This window comes from Octodon degus, unplaced genomic scaffold (genome assembly GCF_000260255.1).
Source record: "Octodon degus isolate 3935 unplaced genomic scaffold, OctDeg1.0 scaffold00104, whole genome shotgun sequence".
NCBI lineage: Eukaryota > Metazoa > Chordata > Mammalia > Rodentia > Octodontidae > Octodon > Octodon degus.
Window position 1 is genome coordinate 7,611,116 of NW_004524680.1, and position 20,811 is coordinate 7,631,926.

Consider the following 20,811-nt stretch of genomic DNA (forward strand, 5'->3'; position numbering starts at 1 on the left):
TTTTTTTTTTTTTCAGATTGGGTTTCCACCCTATGTTTCTGTAGTTGCTTCTTTACTTCAGATGCTATGAGTTCTGAGAATTCTATTTTTATTTCAGAAAAGAGTTGTGCTCTGATTTCCTCTATATCTTTCTGCTGTTGCTTATTTACTCTTGATGCTATTAATTCATGCATTTGATCTAAGCTAATGTCCTCCGCACTTGTTCTGGGTGGGTACTGGGTTTCCTTCATATATTTCTGCATTTGATTATTTACTGAAGATGTTCTTAATTCAGGGATTTGTTTTTCTATTTCCAATCTGAGTTCCTCTATACCTTTCTGCAGCTGTTTCTTTATTTCAGAAGTGGTTGATTAATTACTTTTAAGTATGTGGTTCCCAATTTGTTCTGTGTTAGTGTCTTCTGCACTTTTTACAGGTGGTGTTGGTTTCTGAAGTTGTATTTTGTTCCTTCTCATCATTTTGTGTAGCAGTGTCTTCTGACCTTTGTTGTAGATCTTCATTGCATTTATAACCTTAGTACGTACTGAAATTGAGGTGCAGATCTACAAAGTCTGGATTTATCCACCTGTGCCTGGCTTGGGTCTGGCTTCTGTGCTCAGCTCCTTCCTGCCACTGCTCTTGATGGTGAACCTGTTGTTCCCTGTGGCAAGATATTCTGCTCCTGGACTAGCTGAGTGGTTCTATCCTCTACCCTCTCTGTGGGGATTGCAGCTGCAGGGTTATACCCCAGGCCTCTATGCCAGGCCTGAGCTGAACCTGTAGGGGACAAGGTAGAGTAGGGGTAGATGCAGCTTTCCTACACACTCACTGGGTCTGTGTGTTCCCAGAACGAGGCAGAAATTCTTACTCTGTAATCCGGTTGGGGGAGGTACTGCGGAGTGGTGGGGGTCATCCCAAGGGGCTGTAAGAGGGTCTGATCAATGCTGCGCCTGAGCTGGGACTCGCAGTTGGTCCCGCAGTCACAGGGTAGCAGGAAACTCCCACACACTCACGGGACCTGGGCTAGGACTGGATCTGGGGGTTCCCGGAAAGCGACAGAAATTCCTACTTGGTGGGCGGGGTGGGGGAGGTCCTGTGGCGTGGTGGGGGGCGTCCCAAGGGGGCGGAAGATGGTCTGACCCATGGTGCGCCTGGCCTGGGACCCGGAGATTGTCCCACCGGTGCAGGGTAGCTGGAAGCTCTCCCACACACTCTTTTTCCATAATTTTATTGAGTGACAAATAGCAGTGAGACAGTTTCAAATCAAATTGGTAGGACAGGTTCAATAATTAACACATTGCATACAAGATGCAGACATGATATCCTATTTACAAACACTATTAGAACTAATCCCTCTATTCATTAAGAGAATGTAACTGTATGTCTATCCTAACCATTTTAAATGCAGATAGAAAATGGACATTCATCTGTATCCCCCCTTTTTTTTAGTTCTGTCATTTGAATATTATAGGTGTGTTAACTCAGCAAAATATTTTAATAGAGTCAAGTAGTCCATAATAGTATTGGGTCTTCCTCTTGACTTGCAGTGTTAGAAACTGTTGACCTGATAACTCAAGATAATTTAGAATTTAAAATTTGAAGGCTTTATTCAGAACATTTTAAAATTCTCCTTTGATCCCATTTGAAGGAGTTTTTTAATTTTAATTCTTTTAAAAATTATGAATCATTTCAATTATGCTTGATTAATTATAAGTTTTTATAAAGACATTTTAGGCAGCAGGCCTTGTGGCTAAGTAATTAGAGACATGAAATATCTGTTTTATAAAAATTAAAAGGAAATGTTCCACATCTTATCACAAGAAATTTTACTTTCTTATCAGGAAGTTACTTTGATGGACTTGAAATATACAGTGATTTAAATGTTCTTGCTTAATACCTTTGTTACAATCATAAATTAAAGGCAAAAGAGTTTCCGATCTACTTCCCGTTCATGTACCCGCCACCTTTCTACCTCTCTGTCCATCCCTGCATATATCTGTAACTGTGTGTCCGTCTCTCCATTCATCTTCCCTGTCATGCATGCATCTATCCACCCATGTGGTCATGTTTAGTAAATGCCTCTATGTGCATGCATGGTAGTATACCTTGGATCAGTGATTGCCAGTATGATTTGAGGCAGCTTATTGCTTGCTGTTTAAAATGGGAGCATGCTTGACTAGTGCCATGAGTTGCCGTGATACCTATCTCACTTTTTACAGTTCCTTTTTTGATCTGTGCTGTTTTCCTACTTCTTAGCCAAAATTAGTAGTAATGCACAGAGATTGCCTGTCACTGCTTATTCTGGTGGCCCAGCTTGCACTAAATGAATAGGTCACTGTATAATTTGTTTCTGTAGGATGCCTCTCTCCATTTTATGTAGATATTCAAGAAACAATTGTGACAGGAAGACCAAAGAGAGAAGTGATAGTGCTTCAGAGCACAGTGTTGCCCATTAAGGCCATGCCAGACGCCTTTTGAGAACCTGGTGTGGTTTTGGGAGTGAGGTAAAGAGCAGACTCGAAGATGAAACCTGGAATAAACAGATAGTCACTAAGTCATGTTAACAGAAGAGACAGACCAAGTGGTCTTGCTAGGTTTTGGTGGCGGAAGAGTGGCCCCTTCAGATTGTGTGGGGTAGTGGCATTTGATCAATTGATGAGATGCCCTGAACGATCAAAGGAAGAGGAGAACCTTCTAGACTAAGCCGAAGGCTGAAGCTGAGCAAAGGAACCAGGATAGGTGCACTTGGTTTTCTGTTCATAACATCCTACCTACACCTTTGTCATCAAGAGTTTTACCTATTTTATCTTACAGCAGATTGTTTCTAACGTTTAGATCTTTGTTCTATTTTGACTTTGATTTTAGTTTAGTGCATGGTGAGATGCATGTGTCTATATTCAGTCTTCTGCATGTGGACAGCCAATTGTTACCAAAATACTAGACCTTCTTAAAAAAAAGAGCTAGTAAATAAGTAGACCACTTAAATGAGTAGACACTTCTCTACAGAAGAAGTACAAATGACCAATAAACACATGAAAAATGTTCAACATTATTGGTCATTAGAAAAATGAAAATTAAGATAGGCCTAAGATTCCGTCTTCCAGCCAGAATGGCTACCGTGTTAAAATTAAAAAAAAAAAAAATGCTGTCGAGGACCCCTTTGACATTATTGGTGGTAAGGTAAACTAGTATTACTGCTATGGAAATCAGGATGGAGAGTCCTCAAAATGCTAAAAGGAGAAATTCCATTTGTTTCAGATGTCCCCCTCTTGGTATCTTGTCAAAAGAGAATATGTCACATTACTTTGATACGTGCAGACCCATGTTTGTCAAAGCACAAAATCCATAATAGCAATATTGTGAAAGTGGTTTATATGTCCACAGACAGATGAATGGATAATTAAAATGTGTTTATACCCAATGGAGTAATACTGTGCCATAAAGAATGGTAAGCATGAGTCATTTGTAGAAAAATGCATGCACTTTGAAACCATAATATTAAGAGAAATAAGTCAGATACACAAGCTTAAATATCACATGGTTTCTCTTATATGCGGAACCCAAATTATAAATAAAGAGCAAAGATAGATGATAAGATGTAGGGAGATAGATTTGGTCAAATGAGAAGAGGATCAAGAGATGATGGGGAGAAGGAGGTGAGAAAAGAGGATGAAAAGCACAATTGTGATGTAGCAATGCCCCCCAAGGTGTGTAATCATTATGTATTGCATACGTGGACTACTAAAAAAATAAAAACTGGAAAAAACTCAAACTTACGCTTTAGTTAGGATGTTGGTTCTTTTTTCCTAGATGGCATCAGTGTGAGCGGCTTTCCCCTGTCCAGTCCTTTCAGGCAGGTTGTTCGGCCCCGTGTGGAAAGCAGACCAGCAACTGTCTCTGAGGGCAGCAAAGTGGGGGACCCAAGCCACCTGAAGGTGAGTACACCCCACAGAGGGTTGTCCCAATTTCCGAGGGCCTTTTCTAAGGCCATGTTTTTCCAAGGAAAGAACATATTGGCTGTGATTTCTTGGCATCTGTCATGGAGAATGTTCTAGAAAGCAGTGCTCTGAGGAAGCAGTGCACTTGTGTTGTAGTGTTGCAAATTCATATCTGCATGGACTTAGGGGGTAAATCAAGGAGGATAGTGATGACAGTGTATGACTTCCTGCTTTCTTATTCATATGAGAAAATGCAAGTATTGCAAGATTACTGTTTGGCTATTCATCCTGTTATTCTGTTCCTCATTCTTTGGCTGGTCCTTCTAGTACTAGTTTTCAGTACACAGTAATGAGTGCTGTCTACCAGCACAGTGTGGAGGCACACCGGGCTTGCATCCATGAGGTGGGAAGGCTGCTGGCTGAGAAGGGTATGAATGGGATCTGAGTCCTGAGTGTACAGGAGTCATGGGGGGGCGGGGTTTGTGCTGCTGGCTCAGAGTTGTGCCTGGGGTGCAGCTATAGCTCAGGACCAGCCTGTGGGGTGCTGTTCATAGTCCTTAAACTAAATGTCACAGGGGCATTACCCTAGGGTGTGGGTAGGGTGGGGTGGGAGAGTCTACAGCAAGGTCTGGGCAGGAGAAAGTCCACTGCTTGTGGTGATAGAGGCCAAATTCATGAAGCAAAGTTACCCAGAGCTAGTTTTCAGGTGCACCTGCTGCTTGGAGGGCCTGTGGTAAGCAGAGGTTGCGGGCACAGCTGGGAGGTCCTTTACTGGAGGGCTTCTTGTGTTTGCTGTGTGGTATTGGTCTAACCATGGGGTTTGAGTATGGGGAGAAGCTTCTGAGCTGAGGGCATGAAGCAAGGTGCCACATACAATGGGCTGCTGTTGGGAGTGGCTGTGAGAGGTACAGAGGTGGCTGGAGGCTTGATTCTTGGAGCCCTCCTGTTGCCAAAATCCCAGTCCCTGTTACAGGTTCACCCTTATCCTCATCCAGTGCTTCTTTCCTTCCTCCCTTGTGTTCATGATCCTGAACATACTGACTTGGCCACTGCCGCTCAGCTCTCCATCCTTGCCATGTGGACACCCAGCCCTGTCTCAGAGCTTCTGTCAGAACCACTGTAGCAGCAGGAGATGGCAGTCTGGAGGTGGGGGTGGAGACTGAGGGCAGCTCATTTCACACTGGGTCTTGTGCTGCCACTGGCTCCCTGTCATTAGCTGTTGCCTGGCTTTGGGACCGAGGAACAGTGATCAGTACTTGGCTTGGCAGTAAGACCATGAGTCATGGTAAAATAGATGGAGAGCAAGTGATGCCCTCAGGAAAGCAGAAGACAGTGTGCCTCAAGAGTGCTTATTTTCACTGTGTGGGGGTCTGATTTTCCTGTTCCTTGTTCATCTCATAATCTTTTGTGGAGCAATGGATCTTTTACATAGTGCATTGTGGCAAGTTAGGTCCTGAACCCCAGTGCCTCCCCCAGAGGCAGCTGTTGTTCTGTTTCTCTGTTTCATTGGTAGCAAACCTTAGAGCTTTCAATGTCACAAATAGCCATTGTAGCATGCATGCCATAGGTTTGCCACCCGACTCTATTTGTTTGATGGCTTTCCTTGACTCATTTTTTTGTGGTGTATTCCCCCCCTCCCACTGGATATAAAACCTCTGCCTGTTTTATTGTTGGCTAATTTTGTTGGTAATTTGGATTCCTGGGGCTCATCCCAGGTTCAGTAGAGCTGGTCATCAGCCAGCTTCTGATGGGAGAAGCTATGTGTGACTTGGGTAAAGTTTTCAAAGTTTGGGGATTTTACAAGTCTATCTGGCTTTTCCTGCCTGGATTCACAGGGTTGAGCCTGTGCATGTGCTCAAGGGCCCTCTCTGGTTTGTGCTGAATGTGTGTTCCTTCGTAGACTTCTAGGCACTAGGGATAGATGGGGTATCACCAGTGCCATAATCTTCTTATTTATACTTCAAGTCTCTCTGTTAAATTTCAGGCTGCTCTACCACTTTTTTCATTTGCCTGGACCAGGTTTGTGGCTTCAGACCAGCTGCAGTGGCAGGCTTCCCTGATTGTTTGCTCTGAAAGCCACTGCAAGTTTTGACAACACCCAGACATGGGTTTTCTACCCTGTGCTTCAAAGTAGTTGCCCTCTTCCATAGGTGGTAGAGCTGCCAATGGGCACATCTGCCTTGCTAACCCATTGATAGCTTGGCTTTAGGGAATTTGGATGGGAGGAGCAGTGGGAATAGCCCTTAGCTAAAATACCATACTATTGTTCTTCTCAAGATGGAGTAAAATTTCATGAATAAATACTTCTCAATTTGTTGTATGCCTTTGCTTAATTTGAAGACTGTTTCAATGGTTGTGATGGCTTTGTCAATTTTTTTTTTTTTAATGTATTTGGTACAGGGTCACACTAAGCAGCTTGGACTGGTGATCCTCCTGTTTTCAGCCTCCCCAGAGCTGGGATTATAGGCATGCACTACCACGCCCAGTCTGGCTTTGTCAGTTTTACCTTTGCTTTTTGGGCAAAGGTGTAGCCAGCTCCCCACTAAGCCCATCTAGAGGCCCCACCCTTCAGACCTATTTACTTTTTGACTTTTGCAAAGTAGAGGATGTAGTGAAAAATGACTCTTTGGAATGATGTTCCTTTGAGCCTGTTACTATCTCGTTTATTTCCTAGGTGTTAGTGGAATAATAGGAAGTTTGTTTAATGTAGTATGGTAAACTTTTCACTTTGCTTTTTCTGGTGTAAGAGCAGGTGTGATTTTATGCTCAGATTATCAACATTCTTTTGTCAGAGCGCTTGAATTCCTTATAGACTTGCTCAGTTACTTTGAATACAATAGTTTGCTTAATGGTATGATTCCTTCTATGGCTTATTTCCTTTCACAAGAGCAAGCCTGTGTAGGTGCAACCATGAAATCAAGGGGGCTGAGTGTGTGCATGTTTTGCAAAACTGTTGTGATGCAGCTTTAGGGTACTGCATTCATTTGTATTATGCTGTGAATTCAGACTTTTACTCTGTGTCCTTCCCCCTGGAGGGTCCTGTGCTTGCCCTCAGTTGCCCATAGAGTTTCCTCTTCCATCACATGGTACATTGTGCCCCCTTGTCCCCTTCTCCTACAGTTCTAGTCTTTCTCCTGGCAGCATCTCCGCAGGGCCAGCCACAATATCTTTATGTTGGTTGTCATTGCTGAATCAGTGTTGCTTGGGTGGAGTGCCCAGACCTGGCAGCTCTCCTGCTACCTTTGACCTATGACCCCTGGATGAGAGCACTGTTGTAGGATGCATTCTTCTGGACAAGGTTGCTTTTATGGTGCCACTAAGTCTTCACCTAGGCTGGGTGCCCCTTTCTGATGCACCTACAATCTAGCTCTTTTTAAATTACAGAATTGTGCTCCAGTTACATGTCAGGGTGGTGAGTGGCTCCAGGGGAGGACACGTTGATGGGATTTGAGGGCCTGCTTTTTAGGTACCTTCTAATGAAAGGCTGCCACATAAGCAAGTAAAATGTGGCCAGTGACTCAGCACTGTTCACTAACCCATCAAGCACTGCAACACATTGAGCACTGTGCCAGATGACAAGAATATAGTGGCAAATCAGGCAGTTCTCAAGCTCAAGGTATTCATGGGCTGGAGGTCAAAATGAAAACAAAAGGAAACAAGGTGAAATCAAAAGGAAAAATAGAGTACAGATCATGTCCATTGCTAGCGTTGTACAGAGGAAGTCAAGGACGTGTCAGAGAAGTGGCATTGGAATGGAATGTTGGAAAGAGAATAGTGGGGAGCAGGCCAGCAAGTCAAGGTGGAGAGGGTGCTCTGAAATAGGGGTTAGCACATGCAGAGGCACTGAGGTCTACATGTGCACAGCCCATTGTCACACGTCTGGTGTCCTGGGGATCAGGAACATGGTACAGTCAGAGGGAGAGGTGCTCAGGCAGGTGAGGCTCAGAGGCATCTGGTTCATTGTTTCCTTTCTTCATTTCTGCCCACTTCTACTTCTTTTGGGGTTGTCTGTCACCTTTCACATACCCTGCTTGATGATGAGAGGATTTTTCATACCATAGGATAACTTACAGTGTAGAATCAAATTTCAAGATCCAAAAGATATTGCTCCAATTGCTTTAGCACACACAAACTGTTTTTTTCTGCTTGAATGATGATAATTAAACAGAAATGTAGATGAACACTTTAAAATGTGATTATTTAAATATAGTTACTATTTACTGAGTGCAGATTGTGTATCAAGCACTTGTGTGTAAATCACCCTGCAGCTTTTTCAGTAGGTAGTATTATCTCTAGGAAGAAAACAGGCTCTGTGAGGTCACATCACACATCACCCCCGTTCTCTGTCCCTTATATGTTGATGCCCTCTTTCACTACCTTCCCTCCTAAGTTTTGCTTGTACCCAGGGCCCTCTTTACTTTGGCCTTGTGGTCTGTCCAGGTGGCAGCTCTCTGCAACTCAGCATTGTCATTTTTCCTTTTGCTACATGGGAATTGCCACATCTCTCCTGAGGGCTTCACTACCTCCTGCCTGGTTTCTCATGTAGAAGCAGAAGGACTCACAGTATGATGTGTGCAGTGGGAGCCAGGTCCTGTGCTCGGTGCTGCACACCTTAACTTTACTAGCTTCTTCCACCTACACTGTGAGCTGAGTGGGAAAATGAAGTTTAAAGGGAGTCTTACCCAAGGTCTTGGACTTTGTAGGTGGTAGATAAAGGGGATGATGGCCTTGTGAGGGTTAGAACTGCAAACAGGTAGAAGGATACCATTGAGGCAGGTGCAGAGTGTTTATGGCAAGAGAGAGGGCAAGTTAGCTGGTGAGAGTGTTGTTAGTGGTAGTAAATATGGTGGACTTGCACACCTGTGAGGTTTGGCATCACCAAGGTGGGATGTGAGGCCAGGTCAGTGAAGGTGGCCTGTGTGGACATCTGGTGTATATGTGTTGGGGAGGAGTTAGCTACAGTTCCCTTCTCCCTGAAGCAGGAATGATGTAATTTAATTGGGATTTTGCTAAACTTGTAAAAGCATCATGGACTGTTGTCATGGAAATGAATAACTTGGGGAAGGCAACTTCTTGGAGCGTGTTCTAGGATATGTGTTTCTTGAGGTTCTCCAAAAGGACGTCCCATTTTTCAACAGTGCAGAGGGGTTCCTTTTGCCCTATAGCCCCAGAATCATTTGTTATTGGTTGATATTTTGATAATTGCCATTCTTTCTGGGGGTGAGATGGAATTCAGTGTTTTATTTTGCATTTTGTGAATGATGTTGAGCATTTTTAAATATTTGTTGTCTCTACTTCTTTATCTGAGAAATATGTATTCATTTCAGATGTCCATTTTTGGATTGGGCCTTTAAAAATTTTTTTAAAATTGTTTTGAGTTTTTTATATATCCCAGGGAGCAATCCTTTGTTTGTCTGAGGAGCAGCTGGTAAAAATATTTCCCCACACTGTAGGCTGTCTCTTTACTCTGTTGGTGGGTTCTCTTGCTATACAAAAGCTTTTTAATGAGAGGATATGCCAGTTGTGGACTCTTTGAAAGTTCCTGTGCAATTGGGTTTGTTTTTTTTTTCCCACATATATGGATGTATTTGTATATATATAATCACATGAAAAAACGAAAGAAGAAAATACATTAAAAAAATCAGCAATAATTTTAAACAGGATTTTGCATGTATTACTTTCACATTTTCTATATACTCTATAATAAAAAAGCTCTCAAATTATATTAAATAGTACCTTCATTTTCTAAATGACTTATCCTGAAATCTGAACTTATTTACATAAGCACTTAATAAAAATATTTTTATAAAATTCCTCTTTAATCATATTTTTTAATAATTTTATTGAGAAACAAATAGCAATTAGACAATTTCAAAACCAGTTAGGACAGTTTCAATAATTAATACATTGCATACTGTTGTCTTCTTAATTGTTATTTACTGTACAAGATGCAGACATGATATCCTGTCCACAAACACTATTAAAACAAATCTTTCTATTCACTGAATTAAAGAGAATGTAGCTGTATATCTATCCTAACTATTTTGAATGTACAGATACAAAATGGTTGTTCATTTGTATCTCTTTTTTTTGTTTAGTTTTGCCAGAGAAGGGTATTCCATAGTCATTTAAATATTATCAGTGCGTGAATTCAGCAAAATATTCCAATATAGTTTAGTAGTCCATAATAGTAGTGGGTTATCCGTAAGACTGGCAATGTCAGAAGTTGTTGACTTGAGCCTTTTCCAGCTCAGCATATTAGTATGGCTTTGGTTTTGTTCATGAAGTCTCTGCCTGTATCAATGTCTTCAAGAGTTCCACCTATTCTTCCAGTAGAGTTAATGTTTCTTTTTAATATTCAGATCTTGGATCCATTTTGAGTTTAGTTTAATGCATGGTGAAGCATATGGGTCTAATTTTAGTCTTTGGTATTTGGGAAGAGAGTTTTTCTAGTACCGTTTATTAAAGAAGTTTCCTTTCTTCCAGTGAATGTGTTTGGCACCTTTGTCAAAGATAAGGTGGCTAAGCCTGTCTAAGTATTTCTGTATCTTTAATTGTGTTCCACTGATCCTTGGGTCTGTTTTTTTGTTTTTCTTTTATTTTGTTTTTCTTTTTTACCAGTACCGACTCTTTTTAATCATAGTATTTTTGTAGTATAATTTTAAGTCAGGGATTGTGTTACCCCCTGGCCTTCCTTTGTTCCCCAGAATTGCCTTTGCTATTTTATGTCTCTTCTGATTCCAAATGGAGTTTATAGATTGTTTTGTCTAATCCTGTGAGATATGCTGTTCAAATTTTTCTTATCAGAATTGCATTAAATCTGTATAACAATTTTAGAAGTATGGTGATTTTCACTATGTTGATTCTTCCTACCCAAGAGTAAGGGGTATCTTTCCATTTTTTGATATCCTCTTCAGTCTTTTTCAAAGTACTGTAGTTTCAACCTAGAGGCCTTTTACTTCCTTCCTTGGATTGATTCCTGGGTATTTCATTTTTTCCCCCATGCTGTTATGAAAGGTTTTGTTCCCTTAATTTCTCTCTCAGTGAGTTTGCTATATATGTACAGGAAGGGTACTGATTTTTTTCAGGGGGAAGTGCTGGAAATTGAATGCAGGACCTTTTTACCAGTACCAACTCTTTTTAATCATAGTATCTTACCAGGTGGTCACTGTGCTGCTGAGCTATATCCCTGCTAATGATTTTTGAGTGTTGATTTTGTATCCAGTTATGTTACTGAATTTTTACATTAAATCTAGAAGTCTTTTAGTGGAGTTTTGGGTGTCTTCTATGTAGAATATCATGTAACCCATGAATAATGATAACTTAACTTGTTTTTTATTTCTTTTTAAATTTTATATATTTGGTTCAGGATCTCCTTATGCATCTGGGACTCATAGTGATCCTCCTGTTTCAGTCTTCCCACTGCTATGATTATAGGTGTGTACCACCACACCTAGTCTTGGTGGCCAGCTCAGTATGTCCGGGGAGAGGCTAGCACAGCATGTGGTGCCAGGGATCAACCTGGTTCCTTGCACTTGCCCAGGCAGGTGCTTAGACCTTTGAGCTATCTCCTCGGCCCACTTCTTCCTTTCTTACCTTTACTCCTTTAATTTTTTATTTTTTGCTTGTCTAATTGCTCTGAATAATATTTCTACAACTGTTGTAAATAAGAGTGATGACAGTGGACATCATTGTCTTCTCACTGATTTTAGGGTGAAAATTTTCAGTTTTTGTCTCTTTTGTGTGATGTTGGCTATTGGTTTGTTATAAATAGCTTTTATCAGATTGGGATAAAGACCATCTCTTATGTACAGTTTTTATCATTAGTGAGTGTTGCACTTTGTCAGAAGCTTTTTATGCATCTACTGAGGTGATCATATGTTTTTTGTCCTTGACTTTGTTTAATATGGTATGTCATGTTTATTGATTTTTGTACATCAAACCATCCCTGCATCCCTGGTATGAAGCTCATTTGGTCATGGTATATAATCTTCTTGATGGTTTTTTGCATTCTGTTTGCCAATATTTTATTGAGCTTTGCATCTGTGTTCATGAGGAGATTGACCTATAGTTTTCTTTCTTAGTTGGGTCCTTTTTCTGGTTTTGGTATCAAGGTAATGTTTGCTTCCAATAAGAGTTTGAGAAGTAGTGGTATTAGGCCTTGTCTAACTTACTTGTAGAATTCAACAGTGAATCCATTAAAGCCTGGACTTTTCTTTATTGGTAGGTTTTTAATTATATCTTAAGTTTCATTAATTGATATTGATTTAGTTAGAGTTTTTATATCTTTTAAAATTTTTTTATTCATTTTAATGAGAAAAAAATAAAATAGCAATGAGCCAGTTTCAAAAACAGTTTAGTAGGATAGTTACAATAATTAATACATTGCATATTGTTGTCTTCATAGCAGTTATTCAGAGAAAATCTTGTCTAAATACTAGTAGTACAAACCTTTCTTGTCATGGAATTAAGAGAAAGTTAGCTGTATGTCTATCCTAACTATCTTGTGTATATATATTTTACTACAAAACAGTCCTTTATTTATATCTCCTTTCATTGTTCAATTTTGCCAGACATGGATGTTCCACTGCTGTTAGAGAAACTGTATTTGGAAAAGTCTTTAAAAGGTTTTTTCATATTTGGTGCTAGATCCACAAGGTGCTATACAAGGTTCCAGGGTAAATCCTTAGGGGATTTGACTGACCTTATCAGATAGCAAAAATTACATTGTTAGTTATATAGGTTTTGCTTTAATTTAGTCTTAACCATCCAGCAGAAAAATGTAACCACAAAATATAAAAAATAAAGCTATATTAACATGCTGAGCTGTTAAAGGCTTAAGTCAACAACTTTGGACAGTTGCCAGTTGTGCTGGTAGCTCATTACTATTATGGACTATTGGACTATATTGGGTTATTTTGCTGAATTCAGATAGTTACAATATTTGAGCTGGCATCAAGTATGATAGAATTTTTGTATCTTCTTGATTCAGCTTTGGTAATTCATTTGGATCTAGGAATCTTGTCCATTTCTTTGGCATTTTCCATTTTATCAGAATACAAATTCTTGAAGTACTTAACGACAATCTTTTGGAGTTCTGCAGGATTCCTTGTGGTTTTATCTGTGTCATTCCTAATTGCATAGATTTGAGTATTGTTTTTTTTTTTTTAAAAAAATGTATTTGGTACAGAGTCTCACTATGCTAGGACTCTTAGTGATCTCCTGTTTCCTCCATGCCCAGTCTTCCTGGCCAGCTCAGTGTTTCTGGGGGCCAGGCTGGTGCCGGTGTGGTATGTGGTGCCAGGGATCAAACCCCAGACCTTGTGCTTGCCTAAACAGTTGCTCAGTCTGCTGAACTATTTTGCCAGCCCTGAACTTGAGTCTTTCATTTCCTTTTTTTGATTAGGTAGACTAAGAGTTTGTTGATTTTATTTAATTTTTCAATAAACCAACTCTTCATTTTATTGGTTCATTGTATGGTTTTCTCAATCTCCATTGCATTACTTTCTGCTCCGATCATAAAGATTTCTTCCTTCATATGAACTTTGGGTTTGGCCTACTCTTTGTTTTCTAGAAGCTTGAGGTTCAACATTACATTGTTGATTTGAGCTTGCTCTGTTTTCCTGATATGGGTACTAACTAATATAAATTTTCCTCATAAGACTGTTTTCATTGTGTCCTATAAGTTCTGGTATGTTGTATTGGTATTATCATGTAATTGTAGAAACTGTCTAAGTTTTTCTTTAATTTTTTCTGTCACCCATTTGTTGTTTAGGAGGATGTTCTTTAATTTGTATATTTATGAAGTTTTTTGTTTTCTTTTGCCATTGATTTCCAATTTCATTGCACCATGGCATGGTGTGACAATATGCAGGGGATATTTTTTACTTCCTTTACATTTATTTAGGCATGTTTTATGAGGTAGTTTGGGGTCTATCAGAAGAATGTTTATTGTGATGCTGTAGGGTGGAACACTTTCTAGACATCTACTAAATTTATTTGTTCAAAAGTTTGGTTCAGTTCTAATATTTCATTGTTGATTTTTTTTTTGTCTAGTTGATCTATTTTTGACAGTGAGGTATTGAGTTCCCCCATTACAGATGTATTATCACTCATTTGATTTTTCATATCCATTAATATTTGTTTTATATATTTGGGTATACTTGTGTTTATTGCATATATAAGTATTATCTCTTTCTCTTGGATTATTTCCTTTACAAGCATGTAATGACCCTCTTTGTATTTTTTAATTAGTCTTGCCTTGAATTCCACTTGTCTGTAAGTAGAATAGCTACCACTGATTTTTTCTGGGTTACTGTCACATAGAGTATTGTTTTCCATTCATTAGCTTTAAGTCTGTACAATTTTAAAAATTAAGTGTGTTTCTTCTATGCAGTATATTATTAGGTCTTGCTTCTTAGTCCATTCTGCCCATCTGTTTCTTTTGATTAGAGAATTGAGACCATTAATGTTGATGGTTACAGCTGATAAATACTGATTTATCCTTGTCATATTATTTTCCTGTTGTTGGTTCTCCCTTAATTATTTGCCTTGCCTAGTGGGTTCTTGAAGTTGTAGTCCTTATTCTCTCTTTCTGCAGTGTCCTTCAGAAAATTTTGGAGTGCTGGTTTAGTATTCATGAATTTCTTCACATGTTCTTTGACATGGAAGTATCTTATGTCTCATTTAACTTTGAAAGATAGTTTTGTGAAGTACATCAATCTTAGAGGTTGGTTTCTTTCAGGGCTTGAAAGATTTTAGAATTCTCCTTAACTTAAGGGTTTATGTTGAGAAGTCAGCTGGCATTTATGAATTTTTCTTTATAGGTGATTGCTTTCTTTCGTTTTTCTAACAGCTTTTTTTTTTTTTTTTTTTTTTTTTTTTGGGTGGTATTTGAGATTGAACTCAGGACATTGCACTTGCCAGACAAGTGCTTATTCTGCTGAGCTATCTCCCCCGCCACTCTTAACAGTTTTTAATATCTGTTTCTGTGTTGGATTTCTGGAATCTTGACTATTATCAGCCTTGGAATAGATTTTTTTGATCATGGTTAGTTAGAGTTGTATATGCCTCGCTTATCTATATGTCAATCCCCCCCCCCCCCGGAAGTTTTCTGTCAAGATGTCTGTAAACAGGTTTTTTTTTTTTTTAAATCTTTTGTGCTATCTCCTGCTTTTTCATCAACTCCAAGCAATATAATGTTTTTTGCATTATCTAGCAGTTGCTGGGTGATTGCTCATGGTCCCTTTCTATTTAAGAAATCTTTTTTTTTTTTCCTGACCATTAACTACAAGCCTTTCTATGTATCCAAGATTCTGTCCTCACATTGCTTTATTTTACTGTGGACACTTTCATGGAAGTTTTTAATCTCCTTGATTGCTGCTTGAGTTTGTTTTTATAGATTTCATTTCTTTTCTATTTTCTACATTATCCTCTCGGCTTGCCTTTGGTGAGCTGGATGTCAGGGTTTACATCTTATTTAAGTATCTTCATCTTTTCTTTTTAAAATTTAATTCCTGGATTGATGCTTATAAATTACCTATGAGGGTAGCTTTATTGCTAGTATAAAATAGAAAATGGCTGCTTCTCAGAGAAACCTTCCATGTGTAGGTAGCTTTTTGGTTTAGAATCTTTTGTAAGCTCCTACCTGTTCTGCTTACTGGGAATGAGAAGTCGCTGCCTACTTGGCCCAGCCACTGTTTCTTTGGTCCCATCCCACGGTATTCTCTATGATCCTTAGGCAATCTCAGTCTTGGTGTACCATGACAAACAGCCAGTTGAAATGATTATGTCGCTTTGGTTAAAGTGGTATAACCAGCAATGACAGTAGCATCAAACCTAGCCTAGAAAATGACAAACTGAAGTCACTGTCAATTTGCCACCTTTAACCGTGTGAACTCAGTTTGTGGTGTTTTGACAAAATCTAAAACAAACCAGAAAATTGTATGTAGTAAATAAGCCCTCAGTATGCTGGTTTTACCCTTAGGGAGAAAATTTAAAAGGGGAAAGGGAAAAACAGACAAATAACTGAAGAGGAAGAGATTGGAAGTAAGGCTGGATGACAGTGGAGGATAACACAGAGTTTGGGAAATTGGTGTAGAAGACAGGAGGGAAAGAAGCTGGGAAAAGCAGAACAGAACAGAACAGCAAGCACAAAAGAACTGGAAACCACGTTCATATTCATGTTAATACAAGGTCAAACAATGAAGAAAAATGAAATAAAAATCCCCAAAATAAAAAGACAGAAAGGAAGAACACACACACACACACACACAGAGAGAGAGAGAGAGAGAGAGAGAGAGAGAGAGAGAGAGAGAGAATGAGAATAATCCCTTCAAGGTGTGTCTCTGCTGTCACTGTAGACTGTGTGTGAAGACAGAGTCCAGATCTGTGTTGCTTTCTCACAGCAAGCCAGCAGTAGCTTTATGGTGGGATAGTGGATAATCTCATGAGCCTGCACTTTTAATTCCCCTGAAGTTAAGCCTAGGTTCTTGCTGTTGGGCTAGAGCCATACCTATTCAGCCTGCAGCAGTCAGCGTACCTTCTGCAGGATTGAACTCTGCTGGGAGATGCTCTGGGGTTGCCAGAAGTCATTGTGTGTTCCCAGGTTTGAACCACTCCTCTCACTCATTGAGTCCTGACTCAGGGAGAAGATGCTGCCTACCACATCTTCCTTGTTGTTAAAATTTTTCTCTGCTTTCTGCGAGTTTCAGTTATCTCTTCAGATCCTTCTTGGATCTTAGGAACCTACTTCCCTCCTTCTTTTCTTCAAGTTGGTGTATTCCAGTGTCTGGTCACCAAATCTTGGAGAGGCTTTTTCTCTACTACTTGCTACTCTGCCTTCTTCCCAGAGGTCTACTACTGGTCTTTTCAGAGGGATATAATTGGACTGGAGAGCTGGATGAGACTCGCCTGCAGACAAGGTAATGGGGACATTCTAATCAGTTGGTGGAAACAACTACCCAGACAGCTGCAAGGCTACTGCAGATATCCTGGCCTGTATCTCTTGATGATTATCCGGGCCTGTTTGCTGTGCCCAGATCTCTACCTGCTGGGACTGTGATGCTCATTGCCGCCTTCTGAGGTAGGGGGTATGTTGGCATTCCGTCTTCCACATGAAGGTGTGATAGCATGTGGGTGGAGCAGGGGCCTTGCCATAGTCAGCGCAGTCATCAGTGGTGGAGGTGTGGCTACCCTTTGTGGTTTTGCTTCCAGTGCTTCTGGGGCACTGCTGTGCCCAGGATAGCATGCCCTGAGCATGCTAGGCCAAAGGGCCCCTTAGAACAGGGAGGTGCTGATGTCTCATGAGAGAAGTTCAGCACTTTGAATATTATTAACTGGTCTACCCCCCGCCTTTTTTTGCTAAAGCTTTTTTTTTTTTTGCGGAACCAGGGGTTGAACTCAGGCCCTTGTGCTTGCCAGGGAAGCACTTATTCCACTGAGCCATCTCCCCGGCCTCCCCCCTTTTTTTTGGACAGCAACTGTACATTATCCAAGTGGAAACTACCAAACATCTCTGAAAGATTAAATAATATTCCCATGTTAAGTAGTTGCTAAATAGGAGTTAAATTTCAAACCCATAGGTGCCTGAATCTGAAGCTTATGCTGTTTCTTTACATACTGTTTCTGTTTCCAGACTTATTATGGGTTACAGAGTACTCTGTTGATCCAAGCTATGTTTATAGAGTAGTTGAGTATAAGCTTTTTAGCCATCTGACCTCAGTTTCCACGCTGAGAAAGGCAGATAATACAGCTTCCTCCTGGGCTATTGTAAGGAGTTAAGTGTCTGCTATTAGCCCTGGTGGATAAGAAAAGCTTACAAAATGGCAAATCCAATTCAGTTCCAAATTATTTCTAATCTATCCCAGTGATAGTTATAAAGACAGGGGATCTTTTCCTGCAAAGTTTAAGCATAAAAGCTTCAAAGAAATCCTTTAATCTGTTCAACAATTTCAGAACTTAATAAGAAATTTAGAAGTAAAAGATGTGGAGAGTCTGCTGCCCATGGAATTCTAAAACAGAATCAAGGATCAGGATGATGGAACATTCTGGGAGGTTCTGTGATGCCTTCTGTAACCCTTGCTAGTCACCCAACCACCCTACAGCACTTTTTCCACTTCATTCATTCAGCAGATGTCTAGTAAGCACATAGTTCATTCCCACTTCTGGATTCTGGGGTTGCAACAGAGAACCCAGAAGAAGAGGCCATCGGGGAGCAAGTAAATATCAGCCTGTGATAAATGTGATGTGGACAAATGAAAAAGGAGCAGCGGTGACAATTTTAGGGAGATAGTCAGCAGAGCCACAGTGCAGACTCTACAGGAAAGGAGGAGCCAGAACACAGCCATGCATGGCCTGTGGCAGACACGCTCCAATGTCGAAGGCAGGACATTATTTGAATGTCAACATGAACTGCAGTGCTTTAAATTATTTCTTTGCCACTTTTTCCAAATAAATTGTGATATCCAAGATAAGGGTGATACTTATTGATGTTTGCATTTCTAGTACTGGTACAGTGCGAAACTGTGTGGAGACACATGCATATACAATAGGCTCTTAAATGTTGGATGAGTGAAATAGAAAATGAAATGATTTCTAAAGACTCACTGTTATCTTTCTCCTTCTGTTCCAAGTGATCATATGCTACATCTCTTCATCCCAGTGCCTTAAGGGTATGGCGCTTGAAGCTTGGCCTACATTAGAGTTACCTGTAGGGCCTGTTAAGCTAGCCTGCTGGGCCTTGTCCTTACAGGTTTTGATGCTAGGAATTTGTATTTATAGCAAGTTCCTAGGTGATGTCCAGGCTGCTGGTGTGGGCCACTGCCTTAAGAGAGGAGGAATTGCTCACTTTTTTGTTTTTTAAATTTTTATTATTTGTAGGACTACACTATAGCATCCTTAAAAAGGCATCTGGACCTTTCTGGTGTGCCTCACAGAGTGGCACATGGTGAGCTCCAGGTAGCTCCGTATAGCTCCGTATGCTCACCTACAGATCTACAGTATGTGGATTTGTGGAATGGAATTTTCATAAGTATTTATGATAAACTCTGAAGTATACAATTAAAATTATAAGTAGGTATTAAAATGCTCATTTGAGAACAACTCTAGAAATACCTGTGCAAAAATGTGGAAACTAGCCTTGGTGTTTCCACAGGTACAGATTAATGGTCGCACAGCCCTAGGGGATCTGAATGCTGTAGTCTCTGAGTGTGCCTCACTGTCACTGAGAAGAGTCTGGTGGTGCATCCTCTGGAGCTCCAGGTCTTTGAGGCACCTCCTCAGGCCCATGCCGCTCTCCTGAACTACCATCAGTCCCAACCTTCTCCCACTGCCCTCGCATGATTGATCTGTAGACAATGAGGGAAAACTCAGACAGAGGAAGAAAGTTGGTACTTTATTACATTTTTGCCAAACAGGAAAATTGAGTTACGTCTGTTATTCAGGATGATTGGCAGGAAGCAAATATGTTTGCTTTGGGTAAGGACATTTAGGTGACATTATTAGTTCCTAAAAAATCCAAAGCAGTTTAGAGACCACATGAAATAAAATAATTCTATCCACTGCCCTAGAAACATTTCTACTTCAGAAACAAGCAAAACAAGGGAGGAAAAACCCCATGTTTACTTGGCATCAGACCGACCTGGAATCACCTTTGCCTTTTGCCAGTTCTGTCACAGTGGACTGGTTCCCTCAGGTCACCCATGAAGTAGACTTTGGTCTATGTATGGGAGTTCTTATGGTGAGGCGGGTCACATAGAGCCCAGTGGGGGGAAGTGGCAGGCCCCCTAGCTTGAGCAGACTTGCCTGCAGCCTCTCTGCTGTGGGGCGCACACTTCCTGCAGTATCCACATTGCTGGGCAGAGTCATCGGCCATTTACCAGGCTGATATCTGCTAAAGCTCCACAAAGGCAGCAAATAGCATCTTGTTATCTTTCTCCATGCCTACCAGAGTGTCTACTGTATGCTGGGTACTTAGAAATGATTTTAAAAAATCATTTATCATTTCAAAAGCCATAATCATGGATAGCTTTTGAAGGAAGTGGGCAAAAAGGAGGTATCAACTTCCTGGAAATGGTGGGAATGCACTCCCAAGTGAGGGAGCACCCTAAGCCAGCGTATGAGAGAATGGATGTCTTGTGCATATTTAGAGTAGTTCTCTTGAAGTATAGCAGTAGTCAGTGAGGTAGGAAAAGAGAAGATGAAACTATAAGAGTCCGGAAGTCCACGTGAGAGATCAAACCATGGCACATGGCCATAAAGGCACTTTGTGACTGTGAGGGACTAGTAACTCTGTGATCTACCCCTAGCCCAAGGTTGCTAGGTTTTTCAAACAAAATTTGAATATCTTGGATATTCTTTCTTGTTCTGCTGAGGAAGACAGGGAGGCAGAATTATGATTTCTGTCTTAGATTAGACATAATATATCTTAGGATGTTGCTTCATATGGAGAATGTGGGGTCCTGAAAAAAATTAAAACAGAGAAGTAAAGAGGCAAATGTAAGATAAGCTATCTACAAAGAATTAGACTGACTTTAGAAGGAATTTCTTTTATTTTTTAAAATGTATTTAGTACAGAGTCTACAGGGTCTCACTACATAGATTGGACTCCTAGTGATCCTTCCTGTTTTTCAGCCTCCCAAGCATGGGATTACAGGCGTGCACTGCCACGCCCAGCCTCAATCACTATCTCTGTATGCCTGGAGGATGGGGCTGGCACCATAGAGCCCCTGTGTCTGCTTAAGCAGGCTCTTTAATCTGCTGAGCTATCTGGCTAGCCCTAAATTTGACTGATTTTAAAAGCAGTTCTATAACTTAGAAAATAATTATCTTACCTTTCAGAACCTTTTACCTTAGTATGTAGGAATTTTTTTTTTTTAACAGTAATCTACCTCCA

The 20,811-nt window shown here is 40.4% G+C and overlaps 1 protein-coding gene across 5 annotated transcripts in view; it reads left to right on the forward strand.

Moving 5' to 3' along the window:
* Positions 1 to 20,811, forward strand: part of Trappc9 (trafficking protein particle complex 9) — an 847,990-nt gene that overhangs the window by 392,883 nt on the left and 434,296 nt on the right. For all 5 annotated transcript variants that reach the window (XM_023723940.1, XM_023723939.1, XM_023723941.1 and 2 more), the window contains one exon: positions 3,790 to 3,914. In XM_023723940.1, the coding sequence (XP_023579708.1) occupies positions 3,790 to 3,914 (125 nt within the window). The remainder of the gene's footprint in view (positions 1 to 3,789; positions 3,915 to 20,811) is intronic.